Here is a 21048-nt window from a genome sequence, read left to right on the forward strand (position 1 = left end):
GAGGCAATCGCTAGAGGGTGCCAAAGCACAGTCATCTCGGAGCCGGAAAAACCATTGTCGTTCAGTGTGTAGCAGCCGCGTTGAGGGGGCATTTACAGTGCTATTGTCTCTTGAAGTATCTAAATAACAATCACCGTCGTATTGTTTCTCCTTTGAGAGGTAAGTGGCGACGACGTATCGAAGAGGTCTGACATAAAGCAGCAGAAGCGTGCACTTAGCCCATTTTACGCTAGGCTAAGCTAACTGAGCGGTGTCGAACGTTAGCTTTGTTTATTTGTCTTGTGGCGGCGCTATTCTAATTCGTTCTGTACCTTGTCGCCATTTCATGGCATTTTTAGGGATAACACGACTCTTCTTTCTGTTCGAGGCGCTTCGTTACGTCGGCTAATTGAGCAAAGCAAAGTAAATCCAAGTTAGCTCTTTGTGTTAGCTTACTTGCTAACATTAGCAAGTTGTCATCGCGACCTATGAAAGCGACCTGTTGTGTCCTCGAGGCGGCTGTCATTGAAAGTTGCCCAGTTAGCATTTAGCCTCTTTTCCCCTTTCAGAAGCTCTGACAAGCACAACTGTTGAGCTAAAAGTAGAGCTCGTTATGTTCAACCCGCACACCCATCAACAGCAGCAGCAGTTCCACCAGCACCTGCGGCAGTTGCAACAACTTTTCCACCAGCAGCCTCCGCCGCCACCGCCGCCTCCTCCACCGCCACAGCCCGCTCCGGCTCATCATGTCGCCCATCACCATCACCAGACACCACGGTGAGCCTTTCTACGTGAACGCGGGGCTTTGCGTGAGGCCTTCGGGTAAACTGGAAAACTGACTAAGCAGCCCTTGCATTTGTATTCATTGCATTTTATGCTATTTTATTTCATTATTCATTTTCTTTATGTTAATTTCACGATATGTTAAGGATATACTGTATATACTAAAATAAAAACGTCACAGAATTGGAAGAATAAAGTCTAAATCTGAGAACAAGTCAAAATAGTTAGAGAAAAATGTCAAAATAATGTTTAAAACACGCCTTAAATTTTTTTTTAATTTCTTGGCATTCAACACAACATTATACTTGAGCCCTTGTTTTAGTGTCTTATTTGTTTTTAACCCTGTTAGAATTGAAAATAATTTTAAAACAAAATGAACCATTTTTAAATTAGGGTCACTTGTCTTAAAATTTATGTCAGATTATTTAATTGTATTTATTTACCACCTTTTGTTTCCACTGTTTTTCTTTCTTTCTTTTTTTTTTTAAAGTGTTCGATAAATAAAACTGACCTGAATTGAAATATTGTGAGAATTAATTATTAATCCTACAAGAAAAAAGTCTAAAAAAAAAAAAAAAGAAAATCCTGATCTGAAGGAAGTTGTAATTTTGTGAGAGTACCATAGTCATATAAAGAAACACATACTGATACTTAAGTCATACAATCAAGGGAATAAAGTTGAAATACTATTGAGAATAAGTTAGAAAAGTTGTAATTTAATGAGGCTAATTGTATTATTACCAAATATGACAAAAAACATGTTATAATGGTAATAAATGTAAAACGACTACTCAGAATGTGATGAGTAACTTATGTAAACATTTTTGAAATTGTAGTTTCACTTGAATAGATTGAAATATTATGAGTGTGATCTCAGGACCATTGAATTGATTTTCTTTTTCATGTTTATATTTTTCTTTCCAATCTTAATATCCATTTGTATTTCTGGGAATCTATGAATCTGTTGCAATTCAACAGTTAGCCTGACTGAAGCTCAACCTCTTTCCATGTCATAGAAATTGTTGTTGTTGTTGTTGCCAGAGCCATCCCTGTGCCTCCACATACAGCGGCGCCTCCTCCCAGAATGGTCAACCTGTGCCAGGCAACCCAGACCACCATTATCAGCCCCAATCCTATGCTCCAGGGAGCCTTAATGATGCAGCAGATGCAAGGTGAAGCTTGGGGAAAAAAAACACCTACAGCCAGGTCAGGTCCATAAATATTGGGACATTGATAAAATGCTCATCTTTTTGGCTCGAAACACTAGCACAATGGATATGAACTGACGAGAACAAGATGTCCTTTGACTGCAGACATTCAGTTTGAATTTGAGGGTATTTACATCCAAATTAGGTGAATGGTGTAGGAATTAAAACAGTTTGTATTCCTCCCACATTTGTCCCACAGTAATGGGATAAATGAAGAATGAAATGAAACATTCACTTTTTAGTGCTTGGTTGAAAATCCGTTGGACTCAATTACAGCTTGAAGTTTGGAATGCATAGACATTAAAAGATGCCGGATTTCATCCCTGGTGATGCTCTGGGAGGCCTCTACTGCAACTGTAGTCAGTTCTTGCAGTATTTTCCCTTAAGTTTTGTCTCCAGCAATCAGATTCAGGTCACATAATTGACTCTGCAATTGTATAACGTTCCACTTCTTTGCTTTAAAAAACTCTGGTTGCTTTCACTGACGCTTCGGGTCATCCATTTGCACTGTGAAGCACTTTCAAAGGGGTTCTATAACATTTAGCTGATTATAAGCGCATATGGCCCGAAACACTTCAGAATTCATACTACAGTTTTCTTTTAAGCCGTCATATCCTCAATAAATACATAGGAAGCAGTTCCATTGGCAGCCATACATACCCACGTCATGACACAACCACCACCAAGCTTCACTGATGAGGTGGTATGTTTTGGATTATGACCAGTTCCTTTCCTTCTCCATCCTCTTCTCTTCTTTTCCCATCACTCTTGAACAAATTTGTCTTTGTCTCATCTGTCCACAGGATGTCGTTCCAGAACTCCAAAGGGATTTTTCGATGTTGTTTTGCAATAGGATGTTGTTCCATAACTGCAGAGGCTTGTTTGGCAAACTCTAATCTGGCCTTCCTGTTTTTGAGGGTCACTCATGGTTTACTTCTTGTGGCGAAGTCTGTGTGTTCAGTATGGTGAAGTTTTTTTCTTGGTTGTTGTCTTTGACACACATACACTTACTTTGTGGAGAGTGTTCTTGATCTGGCCAATGGTTGTAAAGGGTTTTTCTTCACCGGGGAAATAATTATTTGGTCATAGACCACATCTTTTGGTGTTGCAGTCTTCACCATCGTGTTCTTTCTTTTTAAGAATGTTCCAAACAGTTGATTTGGCCAAAACTAATGTTTTGGCCATCCATCTGATAGGTTTGTTTAATTTTTCGGTCTAATGATGGCTTCCTTCACTGATAGTGACAGGTCTTTGGATCTTGAATTCAGAGTTGACAGCAACAAATTGCAAATGCAAATAGCACACTTGAAATGAACTCTAAACCTTTTATCTGCTCCTTGTAATTGCTATAATAAGGGAATAACACGCACCTGTCCGTGGAAAAGCTGAGCAGCCAATTGTCCCATTAGTTTTGGTCCCTTAAAAAGTGTGAGGCACATATACAAACTCCTTTAAATCCGACACAATTCACCTGGTTTGAATGTTAATACCATCAAATTACAGCTGAAAGTCTGCAGTTAAAGCACATGTTGGTTTCATTTCAAATCCATTATGGTGGTTTTTAGAGCCAAACAGATGAGAATTGTTAATGTCCCTATATTTATGGACCTGACCGTACACTTAAAGATATACATGCATGTCATGTCTCATGTTCTGTTTCCTTAGGTAACATGCGGGGCTTTGGAATGGCCGGACAACAGTTCCGTCAATTCTTCACGGCGACAAACAGGTCTCTGCTGGGGCCGGTACCAATTGGCATGGCAATGAAGTCCCCCCTCATGGGTTTCCCTGCTGCTGCCCGGCCCTTCCACCCTCACCCTCGCTTCTACAATAATCCCGCCCTAACCACCAGCGCGGCCGGCACAAGCACGGCCACCACTTCCTCTGTTACCGCCACCAGCACAGTAATAACAGCAGCAGTTTTAATAATAATTATTATCAGTGACGAAATACTAGTGTCTTAACCATCTCTGTGTAGGATGCCGTTGTTCCGCAGTCGGACAAGAAAAGTGACAGCGAGCAGATGGCAGACGGGCGTACAGCTGACATTCCAGCAGTTAACAAGGACAGGACAACTGAACCAGGTAGATGTGTAAATTCAGGAAGTACTTGCTTTGGAAAGAAAGTGGGTCCTTGTCGATCATGAAATCTGAGTATTATGCATTGACGACAACCACGATAATAATCATTGTTAAATGAATACCGCTCTCTGACAACAGAGCATTATTATCTTTCAATGACAAAGCTTGATACAGCGTTTTCAGTCAGTGTTTATATATGTTTGGCTGTGACCCACAGATGGTGTTCTGGAATGGGTCGATGGATCTGCACAGAGCTTTGAGGAACAGCTTGAAGAACCTGCAGTGAAGAGGCAGAGGATGGAAGGGTGGGGCAAAGATTTGAATTGCAGCATCGTACAATTCTGACCCAGAGTCTTCTCATGAACATCTTGACAGTAGCCACTGTGGCGTGGCCTGTAAAATATGTAATTTTTCTCATCACAGAATGGGGTGATAAGTCAACCGTCAATTTTCCACCTTTGGAAGTAGTATTAGAGCCGTAACCATACATGCAAATCAGTCGCCTTTCGACGAAATTTGCCATTTTGAACTCAAAATAGGCTATTTATGTGAATCGTATAGTTTCGATGAGTTTTTCCTGGGGGGGGGGGGGGGGGGGGGGGGGTTGCCGCCGCTGACGTCACAAGCTGTTTCGTACTCCTTGAACACTGGCAGTTAGAGCCATTCCACACATCCACCATCAACACACAGCTGTAATTGTGAATATTACTCCGCGGCGGCCTGAGGTTCCGCCTGTGCGCTCGAAGTCACAGGAGTTGACGAGACCAGAAAATAACTTCCACCGCTTCTGCTGTGAGTAAGTCACGGTACTTTTACTATGTTATAATGATCTAAATGTCACTCGCTATTTTTATTTATCAATTATTGCTTATTTATCAACTATTTCGTGCGCGAGACTACGACTTCGACATCTGCATCGGGCGCTGTTTGCGTCATCTAATTTAAGCACTAGTGCCGTTTAAGTCAAGTTCACCAATCAAACGACACAAAGTCACATGACCATGAAGGCAACGGCGTGCTACTCTTGTTTACATTTAGATGAACAAAACCAACAGCTCTCATGTGTTGTAGTATTTGTCTGGCACTGTCTGCCTAACCGTGGATATTTCAGCTCACTTATAACTTGAGAAAACACTGTGCAGTAAATTGCAGATTTTCTATTTTTTTTTTTTTTTTTTTTTTTTGTAGTTTTGACTGTGCATGTACACACACACACAGCAACATCAGAATTTGTACATTCACATTTTTTGTAAAAAAAAATTCTGAAATTGGTCTTCTATATTTTACCGTTGAGGTGCTGCGGGTCTGAGCCCTAGTTGTGGTCCCAAGTGGAACCGCGAAGCACACGTAACATCGGCGACAAGAGCTGATCCGCTAGTGCATTTTGTATTAATTCGGAAACGCGGCTACAATGATCTAATTAGTTTACTGATGTTAACTTAGACACTGCCACTGATATTGTCACACACTAAAAGGTACTGTCGCTGTGAAAGGGCACACAGTTGCAGCAAAATGTCTTCATTTTATGCGGTCTCTGTGTAAAAGATGTGTTCTTTGTATCATTTCTTCCTTATAGCAGTTTGTTTTTTCTCATTTGTGCTCAATCAGGTCTGAGGAGCCTAAAGAGGATGCTGTTCTCAACACTGCAAATTCAGATGGCGATAATCTCGTTTCAGAATGTAACATAGAAGGCAGCCAGCTTGATGGTGAATTACGCGAGCACTAACTGAAACCACATGAACTAAATAACGTACCTTTTTAAAGTCACATTTATTTGTGGACTGAGTTCCAGTATTCCATCTTTATGGTCCTAGACTGCCTTCTAGAGGAAAGAGGCCTGACACCAAGTTCAGGACCTGCTGAGGGAGTGGAGGAGTGCCATGCCACCCTCGTGGGTGATGGTGAGCCATCAGACAAACAGGAAGCAGAGGGGAGTGCCGCAGAGGGTGTCAACAAGTTCTACTGCTACCTTTGCACCATTACCTGCCACAGTCAGGAAGTATGTCAAACTTGAGTTAATATTCATTCAGCTATTAGCCTCTCTTTATCTCTCTCTGTGTGTGTGTTTGTGTTTGTCTTTTCAAAGAACTTTAGGAGTCATATGAACAGCGTTTCCCACCAGCAGAGGATGATGGAGATTCAGCATATGAGCAACGCTTGCCTGGTCACACTGCTGCCACGATTGCACGAGACTCTACAGGGGACCAGTAAAGATGGGTATGTTTCGCTCATTTACACTATCTTGCCAAAAGAATTCACTCACCTGCCTTGATTTGGATATGAATTCAAGTGACATCCCATCCTTAATCCGTATGGTTTAATATGACATCGGTCCATCCTCTGCAATTGTAACATCTTAAACTCTTCTGGAAAGGCTTTCCACAAGGTTTGGGAGTGTGTTTATGGGACTCTGACCATTTTTCCAGAAGCTCATTTGTGCGGTTACACACTGAATTTGGACGAGAAGGCCTGGCTCTCAGACTCTGCTCTCATTCATCCAAAAGTGCTCTATAGGGTTGAGGTCCGGATTGTGCAAGCCAGTCAAGTTCATCCACATCAAACGCTCTCGTCCTTGTCTTTATGAACCTTGATGTGTGCACTGATGCATATTCGAGTTGGAACAGAAGGGGGGCATCTCCGAACTGAACCCAGAAAGTTGGAAATGTCCAAAATATTAGTCCCTGAGCTCCAGTGAAAGGAAATCTGAATGCTTCATCTTAGCAAGAGATTTTGAACAGTCAAACAGTTTGGGGGTTACCCCTTCCTGTTCCAACATGTATATAGACTAGTGCCCAAATCAAGGTCCATAAAGACATGGATAAGAGAATTTGGTATGGATGAACTTGACTGGCCTGCACAGAGTCCTACCCTCAACCTGGAAGAACACTGTTGGGTTGATTTTGAGTGGACAGTGAGCCAGGCCTTCTCGTCCAACATCAGTGTGTGACCTCATAAATATGCTCCTGGAAGAATGGGCAAAAATTGCCTTAAGCTCACTCCTAAACCTTGTTGAAACTCTTCCCACAAGAGGTTAAGCTGTTTTAGCTGTAAAGGGTAGAACAATATGGATTTAGAATGGTATATCACTGAATATCATATGTGAATCAAGGCAGGTGAACGAATACTTTTGGCAATAAAGTGTATGTCTAGGGAGTCTTCTATTCTGTAATTACTGTTTTCGTTTTCCCGAAAAGAGAGAAAAAAGCAGACACGCAGCGCTGGTGTGCCACCTGTTGTGTTCACTACTCCACCAGTATCTCGGACCATCGGCGCACAGAGGAGCACAAAGTAAGTTCTATTGCTGGTTTTCATAATGAAACTAGGAAAGGCCTTGACGAAAATAGCAGCCAGGTTTTATGTTTCACAACCCTGTCCCGGCCTTGTGGAATTCTCTTAGACACAGGCGCTGTGCAACCTCTGTTATGGCTCTGCTACTACCTCAGAACCCAGAAAATGTGTGGGTCGACATAAATACCCCATTCTGTACCTTTTACACAGACCACTGACATGGGGTAAAAGTATGCTTTGACGGGCAGTGTGAAAGGGGGGCAGGGGGATAAGGACTGAGTCCTACCGCAAATAACAAAAAAAGGCAGTTGACGCCTCCCCACTAGTGCTGGGTGATATCGAAAAGCTTGATTTGATCAATATTTTATTAATGCTCAATATGGAAAATGGGGATCATCGATTTAATTTTTTTTGCTAGTCCGCAAGATTTCTTTGCCCCGTGGAGTTGCGCGGCGACAATATGGAGGACATCCTAGCAACTAGCAAGCAAGAAAGAGTCTCAAAAAGGCCATGTAACGTCTATCATTTGGAAACACCAGTAGTCTGCGAAACGTGTATGAAAGATTTTGCAACGAAAACAGATGTATCCGTGTAAAATTACCTGAAGGTGAAGCACGTTATGGAGTGCGTGCATGTAATGATGTACAGTGCATCCGGAAAGTATTCACAGCGTTTCACATTTTATGTTACAGCTTCATCCCAAAATGGAATAAATTCATTTCCCCCCCTCAAAATTCTACACATAACACCCCATAATGACAACATGATTCTTATTGTTTTTTTTTTTTTTTTTTTTTACATTTTTGCAAATTTATTACAAATAAAAAAGGTATTCACAGCCTTTGCTCAATACTTTCCTGATGCACCTTTGGGAGTGATTACAGCCTCAAGTATTTTTTAATTTGATGCCACAAGCTTGCCACACCTATCTTTGGGCAGTTTCACCCATTCCTCTTTGCAGCTCCTCTCAAGCTCCATCAGGTTGGATGGGGAGCGTCAGTGCGCAGGCATCGTCAGATCTCTCCAGAGATGTTTGATCAGATCCAAGTCTGGGCTCTGGCTGGGTCACTCAAGTACATTCACAGAGTTGTCCTGAAGCCACTCCTTCATTTTCGTGGCTGTGTGCTTAGGGTCGTTGTCCTGTTGGAAGGTAATCCTTCGCCGCAGTCTGAGTTCCAGAGCACTCTGAAGCAGGTTTTCATCCAGGATGTCTCTGTACATTGCTGCATTAATCTTTCCCTCAATCCTGACTAGTCTGCCAGTTCCCACCGCTGACAAGCATCCCCACAGAATGATGCTGTCACCACCATGCTTCACTGTAGGGATCGTATTAGTCAGGTGATGTGAGCAGTGCCTGGTTTGCTCCGAACATGACGCCTTTGCATTTACGCCAAAGAGTGCAATCTTTGTCTCATTAGACTAGAGAATTTTCTTTCTCACAGTCTGAGAGTCCTTCAGGTGCCTTTTGGGAAACTCCAGGTGGGCTGCTATGTGGCTTTTACTTAGGAGTGGCTTCCGTCTGACCACTCTACCATACAGGCCTGATTGGTGGAGTGCTGCAGAGATGGTTGTCCTTCTGGAAGGTTCTCCTCTCTCCACAGAGGTCCGCTGGAGCTCTTACAGAGTGAATATCGGGTGCTTGGTCACCCCCCTGACTAAGGCCCTTCTCCATGATTGCTCACTTAAGACGGGGGCCAGCTCTAGGAAGAGTCCTGGTGGTTCGAAACTTCTTCCATTTACAGATGATGGAGGCCACTGAGCTCATTGGAACCTTCAAAGCAGCAGAAATCATTCTGTACCATTACCCTGATTTGTGCCTTGAGACAATCCTTTCTTGGAGGTCTATAGACATTTCCTTTGACTTCATGCTTGGTTTGTGCTCTGACATGCACTGTCACCTGTTGGACCTTATATCGACAGGGGTGTGCCTTTCCAAATCATGTCCAATCAACTGAATTTACCACAGGTGGATTCCAAATAAGCTGTAGAAACCGCTGATCAGTGGAAACATGATACACCTGAACTCAATTTTGAGCTTCGTGGCAAAGGCTGTGAATACTTATGTGCAGTGGGAAAGTATTCAGACCCTGTTATATTTTTCACTTTTTTATATTGCAGCCATTTGCTAAAATCATTTAAGTTCATTTTTTCCCCACATGAATGTACACACAACACCCCATATTGACAGGGGGAAAAAAACGGAATTGTTGAAATGTTTGCAGATTTATTAAAAAAGAAAAACTGAAATATCACACAGCCATATGTATTCAGACCCTTTGCTCAGTATTTAGTAGACGCACCCTTTTGAGCAAATACAGCCATGAGCCTTTTGGGGAATGATGAAACAAGTTTTTCACACCTGGATTTGGGGATCATCTGCTATTCCTCCTTGCAGATCCTCTCCGGTTCTGTCAGGTTGGATGGCGAACGTTGGTGGGCAGCCATTTTCAGGTCTTTCCAGAGACGCTCAATTGCGTTTAAGTCAGGGCTCTGGCTGGGCCATTCAAAAACAGTCACGGAGTTGTTCTGAAGCCACTCCTTCAGTATTTTAGCTGTGTGCTTAGGGTCATTGTCTTTTTAGAAGGTGAACCTTCGGCCCATTCTGAGGTTCTGAGCACTCTGGAGAAGGTTTTCGTCCAGGATATCCCTGTACTTGGCCGCATTCATCTTTCCCTCGATTGCAACCAGTCGTCCTTTCCCAGCAGCTGAAAAACACCCCCACGGCATGATGCTGCCTCCACCATGCCCTACTATTGGGACTGTATTGGAGAGGTGATGAGCAGTGCCTGGTTTTCTCCACACGCCACTTAGAATTATGGCGAACAGTTTATATCTTGGTCTCATCAGACCAGAGAATCTTATTTCTCACCATCTTGGAGTCCTTCAGGTGTTTTTTGTTTTTGTTTTTGTTTGTTTCATAAGCAAACTCCATGCGGGCTTTCATGTGTCTTGCACTGAGGAGTACTCCGCTTCAGCCACACACAGGAAGATTTTTGGTCATAAATATTGAATAAGTTTAATATTTAAGATTGTCGGAGCCCGACCTGTTTTGGATCCTGTTATTCGGACAGATTCACACTTACCACACCTCAGACCACAGGATAATCTTAGGGTTAACCCTAACCCTAGAATAATCTTATATGGCATGAGATAGTTTGGCATTAGTCGTCTTTGGTTGGGAAGGGGCAAAATCAGAACAAAAACAGCCCAATTATCTTTGTGTGTAATGGGCCTTAGCGGAACCAAAACTTTAGGGTGGCTTCTTAGGGCTGTAAAAAAACAGCACAAATGTATGGCGGGGATACTCAACAGTATGTCAATTACCTCGTCGGGCAATGTCACATTTTAACCAAGGAAAGCATGTACAGTACTTAAACAATTACAGTATTGTATACTGTATGGATATTTTCTGTGTTTATGTTATTAGAGAATTAGGAAATAATAGTAATGTCGTAGGCTATTTTGCAATGGTGCAGAAAACTGTCAATATTTGTATTTGCAAAGGCAAATAAATCAAAAGTAGGAATTCATGTTATTTAGGACGCATGCTCCTTTGAGCTTAATTGCACCCTCTGCCGGTTATTTTAAAATACTGCACAAAATAACGTTGTCCATAGGTAATTTTCACATGGGTGAGAAAATTCTCAACCTTTAAAATTCGATCAATACAGTTATCAGTACCCTCCTCTGATTCATGAAACAAAATGCAAAACATAATTTACTAAACAAAAAAAATAAATATAAATAATCTATAAAGTGTTTCTTGTCCTTCTGTCTTCAGTTTGCGAGCAGAGCAGCTGTGTCGTCCTGCAGCGTATGTAAGAAACACTTCAGGAGCTCCAAGCTATTTGTGGCACACTTACAGTCCCAGGAGCACCGCCAGAGATTAGAGAAGGTATCTGAGGGCATTCCCTAAATAAGAGTCAAACAAGGGTGGGGCGATTAATCGATTGAATCGATATATCATTCATTGGGGTCACATAGATTTTAATTTTTTTTTTAAACCCGAAAATTTGGATTTTTATCCCCCCAAGAGGCTTGACACGCCCTATTATTATTGAAGACATGGCAGTGAAAAGAGAGAGGATATAGTTTACCATTGAGTGTCATTTTATCAGTCATTTTAGTTTAGGTTTGCAGCGTCAGAGAATGAGCTACAAACAGTCTGCTGCAAAGCATGTTTAAAGACTGTCGAAACCAAAACAAGTAGCACAGAAGGAAAAGCTTCTACTGAGAAACATGCAGCATTAGTAGAATTATTTCACATTGTTTTACGTATGACACGATTTTATTTTGAGGCTTTATCGCCCGGCCTTAGGTCAAAACCCTTTCATGTCTGTCGCTTACCGCCGACGTGCGTGTTGACAGGAAAACTCTGTCACTTCATCCAAGTTGCTGGACAAAGACGGTTTTGACTTGGAGGAAGAGAAGGAGGAGGATGATAGGCGCGACCCGGATGAAGAAGACTTCCCTGAGAACCAGGTACCTTTTTGTCGCTTTTCATGATCGTTTTTTCAAATCAAATGTTGTAAACATACCATTGACTTTCTATGGCAGGATGGATGGAGCTCAGGTAGAGAGGTTACTCTGAAGGACATGGCGAGTGATGAGCATTACGACCCTGACACCATCTACGGTGAGCCACGAGTTTAATTGGACCTTTTGACAAAATGTTACGCGTCATGATCGGAACAGAGTACAGGACCCTAAATGCACGACTCCAATACACATTGACAGTTTCACAAAAGAGAGTTTTAATAAACAAGCAGAGGTCGGTACACAGGCAGGCAATCCGAAAAGGCAACAGTATCCCAAAAACGTGAGGCAAAGAGGCAAGGTCATTAATCGGAACAGGGTCTAGTTTTACTATGAGTCGGTGACGTGGAAACAAGGAATGCTGGAACGTGCCAACAAGGTACAATGAACTGGCGACCAGAAAGAATGAGACACGAGGTTAATTAGGGTGGGGAAGATGCTCTCAGGAGCAGGTGTGTACGAGACAGGGGGAAGACAACAACCAGAACACACACCCATGACAGTTAGGTCAATTACGACTCAATGGCTAGATCTCAATTCTCTTAATTGCAACATTACCCGCTCCTTGATGCTTCGAAAGCAAAACCATGGGTTTTGTTTTTTCTTTCCACAGGGTCCAGCTTCTTTGTGCCCGTGGCCGGTTTCATCTGCCAACTCTGCAACAAGTTCTACCATTTTGACTCGTCGGCATTACACACACACTGCAAGTCCCTCAAACACTTTGACAACCTCAAGGTAAGATATTAGCAGTCATCTAAGGGTGCTCTCACACTTATAGTTGTCTTTCTTTGGTCCAAATTAGTTGACGACATCACACTCTTTAATGGGTCACGACAATGTAAGCAGATGGACACTTTGCCGATATCTTGAGATAAATTGATAATGTAGCAGGCTACATTCTGTCAGCAAATAGCCGAGAACACTTTAAAGGGGACATTTTTAGATAATTATTAGTTTGTGTTACACGTTTTGTCCGCTGCGCCACACTAAAAATGGTCTGCTTGTTTGTACTGTCGTCCTCAGAAACATAAAGAATCGCTCGATGAAAACACCGGCAACAACAACCGCACGTCTTTAACAGGAACTACCACAGACTCTCTGGAAGGTGATTGCCCCTCCAGTAACGCAGACTCAGTATCAAAACTCAGCAGTACAGAAAACCAGCTCCAGGACAATGCAGAGGAGCCCGGCACTTGTCAAACGTCGAAGGCTCCAGCCAAGCTCCCTGCTGACAGCACTGATCTGCCAGCCTCCAATGACAACACCAATGAAGAAAACAATGAAAATGCTTTGCCGAAGCCAAACACCAGGCGCAGGTCCGGTAGGGCCGCAAACAGGCGCTGATGGACGGATGACAGACTTGACACCTCCTCAAAGAATCTCTCCATTTAATCTTAAATGTTATGGTGGAGCATGTCACCGAAAAATGATGGGATGGACTATTTCAAGGTGAGGAAAAATTAGCCCAATCCCAATGAGACAAAATTAAATTGTGGATTCAAAGGGCAAAAATTAATACATACTCTATATTATTGACACATTTATTTGCAAGGAAGGGTTCCTTAAATTGATATACACTTGTGGGAACTAAAGGAAAATTATTTGTTACTAGTACTTTTGGACGCTCAAAAGTCAAACTCCCCAAAAGATGTACGATTTGTATTTTAACCATAATGTCCGGGAAAAAAAAAACAAAAAACTTCGGTATCTAAACCAGAAACTCTCTCAAGATGTCAGCACAGTGAACTACTAAAAGAATTTATTCCCCAAGTGTATTTGCTTTTTGTGGATTTTTAAATAATATCAACTACATGACTAATCCTACCCATCTGATACAAGCAAAAAGGGTAAACAAATATATATACAAATTTCATGAGCAACCGTTTTTGAGTACTCACCAATGCCTGTAAGATGCCACTAGGGTACACGAAACGACTTTGTGTTCCCCTCCATTGTGTCTGTACAGCTTTATTTGAAAGCTTGTCCATCCAGGCAGATTTATGCTGCTCACAAGACTGCTTGTATGTCATGATGTGTTTCAAATCACATTTGACCATCAGTGTTTATTAGTGGCATTTTGGTGTCACATTCTAGGTGTTATTTAGTGAAGTTTTGATATTTGATGGACGAAAAAAGGCTTGAGACTGCTTCTTAAACCACACACAGTTTATTTTGGCTTCACTTTTTGCACCATTCTGTTATGAAAGGGGTTCACTAATGCATCACTTCCTTTTTCTTAACTGTTCCGGAAACATTTCATCCTCAGTTGTAGTTATTTAGAGCCAAAGTCTTGCTCATATGTAGCAAAGCTTGACATCACCCTGATGACCAGGCACATGATTAGCACAAGCCCCCGCCCCCCTCCATTGTTTTTGTCCGCAGGAAGATATATATTGTAGCTCTGAATGATGTGATTTCAAAACAAATCTTGTTTCTTATGACTATTTTTATTCAGCTACAGACAAAACTGAAATCAAGATGTTTTCTAAAATGCTGAATGTATTTTTTTGATGTCATTTTGATTTATATTAAAATGTCTCATTTCCCAACACTGGTGTAAACTTTTTTTTTTTTTTTTTTTTCGTTTTCCAGACAGCATGAACAGAGAAAATAAACATTACGGCATAATTTTGACACACATACATTACAGAGACAACAATGCAGGCAAACTGGGAAGATGGCCTCTTGTGTTATCACAAGGAATCACATTTAGGGGGAATATTCAGAACCAGAGATTTAATATACGCTCTTAAAAGTATCTTGCTTAAGGAAAGATTCTTCGCATTGTAACTGGTGTCACTGTTCAGTTGCGAGCCTCTCTCGTGTCTTCATCGTGGTCCTCCTCAATGCCTGGCGAAGAGGAGCGATCGTCCCCGGGCCGTCGCTCCTGGAGCTGGGCTCTGAACTCCTGCCGGGCTTGCCGATTGGACTCAAGGAGTTCGTGCATTTTGCTGTTGAGGGCGTCATTTCTCTCCTCCAGGGCGTCCAGGTACGAGTTGATCTGGTCCAGCATGGAGTTAATGGCTACAAACTCTGTGCAATAACAATGTTTCATAACATTAGGTACTCACGAGTGGTGGGCACAGTTTTACCCTGGAATTTATTTTCTAGTTTTTTTTGTTTTTTTTTTGCATGGACAGATACAAAATATAATAGAATACAATCAGAAGGCAAGATTGGATTTTGCAAAGAAGTACAGAGATGAGCCACAACAGTTTTGGAACATTTTTTTTTTTTTTATGGACTGATGAGACCAAGATTAACGTCTACCAAAGTGATGGAAAGGCCAAAGTATGGAGAAAGAAAGGATCTGCATATGATCCAAAACACACAAGCTCATCTGTGAACCATGGCTTGTCATAAATTGGTCTCGCATGGCTGCTTCTGGAACAGGCTCACTAGTCTTTATTGATGATGTTACTCATGATGGTAGCAGCAGAATGAATTCTGAAGTCTACAAAAAATTTGTTTTATGGCAATTTACAGAGAGAATGCATCCAAACTAATCGTGAGAAGCTTCATCATGCAACAAGACAATGACCCAAAACACACTGCCAACACAACAAAGGACTTCATCAGGGAGGTGGGGGAATAGTGGAAGGTCTTAGACTGACCAAGTCAATCACCGGACCTTACCCCAATAGAGCATGTATTTTACCTCCTGAAGGGTGAAACCACCAGAAACAAACAAGAACTGAAAGAGGCTGCAGTAAAGGCCTGGAAAAGCATTTCAAATGAAGAATGCAACAGTCTGGTGAAGTCAATGGGTTGCAGGCTTGATGCAGTTATTGCAAGTAAGAGTTATGCTACCAAATATTCAATATTATTCACTTTAAGTTAATTTAATAATGTCTGAATTCTGAACTTTTGTCTCATAGTCATCTTTTGATCTGGAAACCCAAATGTCTTCAGTACACAAAAACAAAGGAATTGACCTTGCCGTTCCAACACTTTTGGAGGGGACTGTCATTTTCACTGATTTGTCTATTAATTTGCTTTGGTAATAAATGTGTTATTTTTTTTATTTTGCTAATATATTGTTTATAATCACAAGAACTCAATCAACAAATAATTAAATGAGATATATGAATCAAAATGTAAACTTTCAAATTATGCATTTTAAATGAGCAAATCGTAGGGAAAAAAACGTCAACATTAAAACAACAAATTTGAGGGGAAAAGTCCTGCAATATAAATTATATGAAAGGACTTTTTTTTTTTTTTACGTCGCTTCACGTGACTTGAATGGGGGGAAAAAATTGGAAAATGTCTTTGTTACCCTCGTCATTAAATTCGTCGCCGTCCTCGATGATGCCATCGTCAATGGTCATGTCAGGATCTCCATTTGGTCCAGACATTCTACTAATGCTACCGTTATCTTAGTTTACTATATTCCACAGTTTACAATTGACGTAGACACCGAACGACCATTCGCAATACAACAACTCAGAAAAAGACGAATAAAAGTGTTGCACACTAGTTACGATAGTCTTATTTTAGCTCTAGATGAGACGTCAATACTGTACTACATATTGTATTGTACTGTAATGTATTAATTTGCGTAACGAAGGGGATTTACTTTGCTCGCAAAGATTGTAAAGCAAGAAGAGGCGTAACTCCACACATGAACGAGAACGAAGTGGGTCACCAAAGTAACGTTAATTCTATATTTAAAGGACTGTAACTGTCTTATGCTGTTAAAATGTGTTTCGTTTGTGTAGAATCAGTCTTGTGTTATTATAAATCAAGGCCTTCCCTTAACAGTGTATTTGAAAATATGAACAAAATGGTTTGTCTGATATTCACCATCTTTGGTATTAACATGTCACCTGACCGAAAATGCGAAAATGATCTGACACCAGTCATTTTTTTATTTTTATTTTTTAACCTTGGCACAATAATAAAGCGCCCACACTTTTGTTTATAAGTACGAATAGCGATCAGATAGGGATGAAATATTAATTAATTAAAAAAAAAAAAAACACTGACCATTACCATGTTCATTCGAGTACATCGCGTATATATTGCATAAACTGTCTAATCTCCATCCTGCCACCGCAAAGATATAATCAGACATATTCCTCTGATTTGATCATATTCATTGCCTAAACGTAAGAATGCGTAAGATCACTCAATGTCGCTCTTTTATTACGTCAGATCCGGCGCGGCGAAACACGTGCAGCTTAATCACTTCCTACAGAGACGTTCCCCCAAATCAAAATATCAGACTTATTGCAGGTTGGGAATGTTTTAAAGCTATGGATGACTTACCTGCGGACGTGAAGGCTTTCCTACTAAGCCACCCTTTTCTCGAGCTGACTGAGAGCAAAAAGGTTAGCAAGCACTGATGCACTGAAAACAACATGAATAGCTAACACAGCAGTAGTTGCCGCGTTGCTAATGTACCTGTAGTCACAGGCGATGATTTGGAACGTGTTGTGACGATTGAACGTGTAGACCTAAAACGAACGGTCAGTTTATTAAGCTTAATTCTATTTCAGATCAAGTGCACACTGAACGGCCATGAACTCCCATGCAAACTAGAAGAGCTGCAGAACTTCACCAAAGCGAAAAAGTATCAGAAACTGAGCTCCCAAGCTGAGTTCAACTACGGCCAATATGAACCACACATTGTGCCAAGCTCAAAACAACCGTAAGTACACTCACACAAACACACACACACACACACACACAACATACTGACCATTGGTTAGCATGGAAATGACATAAGTACTTCGTCAGTCAAGATGATCTCATGATACACGTTGCTTTGTGTTATCTTATGCAGCAATCAGCTCTTCTGTAAGCTGACCCTCAGACACCTCAACAGGAAGCCACACCATGTATTAAGACACGTCAACGGGAAGCGCTTCAAGAAGGCCCTTGACAAATGTGAGCGGGGGGGCGACTATTATTCCTCTGATCTCTAGTCATTAATTATTTTACTTGTTGTATCCACTTCTAGTATTTCTCCTATTTAATCTTTACATTTTTCATATTAGGCACAAAAACAGTGACAAAAGATTAACCTTACATCCTTATAACTTGCATCTCGTGCTAAAGTACTTGATGCCTGTGTTACTTTTGGTAATGTTTTATCTTTTATAGTAAGCCTACTATGACATACAAATTACAAATGGGCTATGTACCTGAACAATAAAAGCTTTAACCAAATATGCAAATACGCCACGTATTGAGACGTTTCACCGTCAATTAATCCATAGGTAAAAGTAGACTGCCATGTTCTCTTTGTGCCAGTGTCTACTAAAGTCCTATTGACTTACATTGGATGGATAATTGATTTATTGTCACTGAGTTGTTTGTTTTTGCTGCCCCAGATGAGGAATGTGTGAAGATGGGCATTGAGTTCATTCCAATAAGACTCCAGCAGAAAAGGCCAAAAGAGACGAGCGCTGAAGTCCACCACGGCAGGAAGTCCAAACATGGCAATGGTGCATGGGCGCCATCCTCCAGTGACAATGATGACCACAGTGACTCGGAAGACAGCTTGAGTGACCTCTACCCCTGTCAGCCCCTCGTATGCTGTGACTATTTACTTTAAAGTGTTCATCTGTTAACACCGTTTTCCGTCACAGCATCCGTTTTCACTTTGAAGGAATCAGCCGAGGAGAACATGGAGTCGGAACAGTGCAAGGATGAGGATGACTTCCAAACAGATGAGGATGACGACATGGAGGTGGACACAATAGCCATCCAGAAACGTAAAAAGGTTTGCAGAATTTACGTCTGTTGAATATGCCTAACATACTGCTGGGTGTTTTTCCATCTCCCCTTCTGCTTCTTGCTCTACTTGGGGAACCAGAGCCCCAAGTGTGGGCAAACAAGCGAGCAACCAACACGATAAAAGCATTTTTGTGGCGCATCGCCAAACACCAACATCTTTCTTTTTGGTCAGTTCATTGACTGTGAAACTTGCTTCATTAGCCAATGTTTCATAACAGTAGGGTGAAGTTACTTGTTTAAATTACAACTTAAAAGGTGCACAATATATTGTTTGAGCATTGTCATCGCATTTTACGGGTGTGCAATAGTCACATCGCAGGGTCCAGCGCAATGTTGGTATATTGTCAACTGTAATATTAACATGTGACTAACAGAGGGACCTGGTTGGACACGCTAATAAAATCTGCACCAATGTTCCGGTAAATTATAACCCATCAAACAACACACACGGAGCAGCCTAGAGTGTTATATACTAAGTTGTTTTTGTTTTTGTTTTTTTTAAAAATGGTAACCATTAAGAGGGCACAGAAAACAATTACACGCCTGCATTTAGTGTCTCTCTCTTCAGAATGTGACGAACGAATGCATGTCGCACCAGATTACACTTGTGGGGAGGGGGAAGAGCCACGGATTTATTGAAGGGACAAAATTCACGTTTAAACTAATGCACTCAAATGTAGAAATACTACTGCATACGGTGCATGTTAAAACGTAGCTGTAAACTAATAGGTTGATTAAAAACAAATGACTAGTGTAAGGTGCTAATGCCTGTACAGTATAACTGGGCATGAAAATTATTTTAACTTCGTCTGGCTGGACTATTGCTCAATACTACAGTGCATTTAAATAAAGGTAGACTTCATACAAATAACTCAATATATTTGTGCTTCAGTGAGTATAGTTTTTCTACAGAGGGAAAAAGAGAAATGTGTGCTGGTCTTCACGTTACATGTATGTTATCCTGTATTTTTTAAGATTGCAATATACAGTGCCACCAGAAAGTATTCACACCCCTTCAAGTTTTCCACATTTTGCTATGTTATAGACTTGTTTGAAGTCTGATTTGAGTATAGTTTTCTTTTTCTTTTTTAAATCTCCATAAAATATCCCTTAATGACAAAGTAAAAACATATTTTCAGACATTTGGGTAAATGTATATATATATAAAAAATTAACATTCAAGCATAAAGGGTATAAAAGTATTCAAACCTTTTGCTATGACACTCCAACTTAAGCTCAGGTGCATCTGATTTCCACTGATCATCCTTGAGATGCTTCTACAACTTGAATGGAGTCCACCTGTGTTAAACTCAGTTGATTGAACATCCTTTGGAATGGCACACACCTGTCTCTGTAAGGTCTCATAGTTGGCAGTCCATGTCAATGAACTCTAAGGAATTGTCTCCAGACCTCCGAGACTGGATTCTGTCAAGGGACAAATCTGGGGAAGGTTACAAAAAGAACTTCAGCAGCATTGAAGGTCCTGGAAAGCACTGTGGTCTCGATTATTCGGAAATGGAAGAAGTTTTGAACCACCAGGACCCTTCCGGGATCTGCCCGTCCCACCAAGCCGAGTAACCGGGGAAGAAAGATGGAAGCCACTTCTCACTAAAAGGCACATGACAGCCTGCTCGGAGTTTGCCAAAAGACACCTGAAAAATTCCAAGACCTGCAGAAACAAAATTCTCTGGTCTGATGAAACCAAAATAGAACTTTTTGGCCTGAATTGCAAGCATTATATCTGGAGAAGATACGCAACCCACGCCCGCTGTTTTGAAAATCTGCTGCAGTTCTCCTTCATGTCGGGGGTGTCGCTACAGCTGGTATTGGGTAGGACACCACAAAAGACTTGAGGCTGTGATTGCTGCCACAGAGGCTTCAACAAAATATTAAGCCGAGGGTGTGAATACTTGTTTACATTTTCAATACATTTGCACAACTGTCTGGAATTTTTTTTTTACTTTGTTGTTATATTTTGTGTCGATTATTATTATTTTTTATTTTGTTTTTAAGACAACTATACTCAAATCAGCATTAGAATATGTCTGTAACAGAGCAAAATGTGGAAAAAGTGAAGGGGTGTGAATGTTTTCTGGTGGCACTGTATATCACAGATTCGTTTTCCCCCAATATCATTAAGTGCGACTGTACAGACATAACCGTATATAAAATTAGTATGTCCCTTTTTAATCATGTCTATTATTTCTGTCTTCTAGGTCCAGGGTGGTGGCAGCCCTCAGAAGAAATTAAAAAACAACAACAGGAAAAGCTGTAATAAGAAATCTGTGAAAGTGTGGAATCGAAAGTAAATCATAAAAGTATATTTTCATTCCTTGTCTTTTATTGGGTGCAGTAGAAAAACAGTTTCTACACAATAATACATCCCGAACATATGTAATTTCTTCATGTGAAAGTCAGGCTCTCCCAAG

At 41.1% G+C, this 21048-nt stretch overlaps 3 protein-coding genes across 7 annotated transcripts; 2 read left to right on the forward strand and 1 right to left on the reverse strand.

Annotated features, from left to right (window-relative positions):
- ciz1a (cdkn1a interacting zinc finger protein 1a) lies at positions 1-14424 on the forward strand. 3 transcript variants are annotated; one of them, XM_061799931.1, is made up of 15 exons: positions 1-159; positions 549-756; positions 1804-1934; positions 3636-3874; positions 3949-4054; positions 4269-4356; positions 5660-5757; positions 5866-6050; positions 6138-6268; positions 7246-7339; positions 11121-11234; positions 11708-11821; positions 11897-11975; positions 12489-12610; positions 12899-14424. In XM_061799931.1, the coding sequence occupies exons 2-15, from the start codon at positions 593-595 to the stop codon at positions 13217-13219; spliced, it is 1986 nt and encodes a 661-aa protein (XP_061655915.1). In that variant the 5' UTR covers positions 1-159; positions 549-592; the 3' UTR covers positions 13220-14424. The 3 variants fall into 3 exon arrangements, with proteins under 3 accessions (XP_061655915.1, XP_061655917.1, XP_061655916.1); XM_061799933.1 differs by having other exon boundaries at positions 11732-11821; XM_061799932.1 differs by having other exon boundaries at positions 7-159; positions 552-756.
- bbln (bublin coiled coil protein) lies at positions 14024-20091 on the reverse strand. Of its 2 annotated transcripts, none has more exons than XM_061799979.1 (2): positions 19829-20091; positions 14024-14908 (listed from the first exon to the last, which is right to left on the reverse strand). In XM_061799979.1, exons 1-2 carry the CDS (start codon positions 19881-19883, stop codon positions 14679-14681), a joined length of 285 nt encoding a protein of 94 aa, XP_061655963.1. In that variant the 5' UTR covers positions 19884-20091; the 3' UTR covers positions 14024-14678. The 2 variants fall into 2 exon arrangements, with proteins under 2 accessions (XP_061655963.1, XP_061655962.1); XM_061799978.1 differs by lacking the exon at positions 19829-20091 and adding an exon at positions 16155-16472.
- Positions 17023-20948, forward strand: surf2 (surfeit 2). 2 transcript variants are annotated; one of them, XM_061799967.1, is made up of 6 exons: positions 17023-17208; positions 17377-17528; positions 17664-17767; positions 18214-18413; positions 18492-18605; positions 20836-20948. In XM_061799967.1, the coding sequence occupies exons 1-6, from the start codon at positions 17134-17136 to the stop codon at positions 20926-20928; spliced, it is 738 nt and encodes a 245-aa protein (XP_061655951.1). In that variant the 5' UTR covers positions 17023-17133; the 3' UTR covers positions 20929-20948. The 2 variants fall into 2 exon arrangements, with proteins under 2 accessions (XP_061655951.1, XP_061655950.1); XM_061799966.1 differs by having other exon boundaries at positions 17024-17208; positions 18214-18402; positions 18472-18605.
- Positions 20949-21048: the final 100 nt, after the last annotated feature.

The sequence above is a fragment of the Phyllopteryx taeniolatus genome, chromosome 15, assembly GCF_024500385.1.
Source record: "Phyllopteryx taeniolatus isolate TA_2022b chromosome 15, UOR_Ptae_1.2, whole genome shotgun sequence".
Classification (NCBI taxonomy): domain Eukaryota; kingdom Metazoa; phylum Chordata; class Actinopteri; order Syngnathiformes; family Syngnathidae; genus Phyllopteryx; species Phyllopteryx taeniolatus.

Bases quoted from the DNA above. Each gene is read 5' to 3' on its own strand.
- ciz1a (XM_061799931.1), top strand. From the start codon at position 593: ATGTTCAACCCGCACACCCATCAACAGCAGCAGCAGTTCCACCAGCAC. The intron at 4,357-5,659 runs GTGGGGCAAAGA...GTGCTCAATCAG, and splicing joins AAGAGGCAGAGGATGGAAGG to GTCTGAGGAGCCTAAAGAGG. The intron at 11,822-11,896 runs GTACCTTTTTGT...TTTCTATGGCAG, and splicing joins AAGACTTCCCTGAGAACCAG to GATGGATGGAGCTCAGGTAG.
- bbln (XM_061799978.1), bottom strand. From the start codon at position 16,233: ATGTCTGGACCAAATGGAGATCCTGACATGACCATTGACGATGGCATC. The intron at 14,909-16,154 runs GTAACAAAGACA...GTTATTGCACAG, and splicing joins CGACGAATTTAATGACGAGG to AGTTTGTAGCCATTAACTCC.
- surf2 (XM_061799966.1), top strand. From the start codon at position 17,134: ATGGATGACTTACCTGCGGACGTGAAGGCTTTCCTACTAAGCCACCCT. The intron at 17,529-17,663 runs GTAAGTACACTC...TATCTTATGCAG, and splicing joins GTGCCAAGCTCAAAACAACC to CAATCAGCTCTTCTGTAAGC. The intron at 18,403-18,471 runs GTCAGCCCCTCG...TTTCCGTCACAG, and splicing joins CTTGAGTGACCTCTACCCCT to CATCCGTTTTCACTTTGAAG.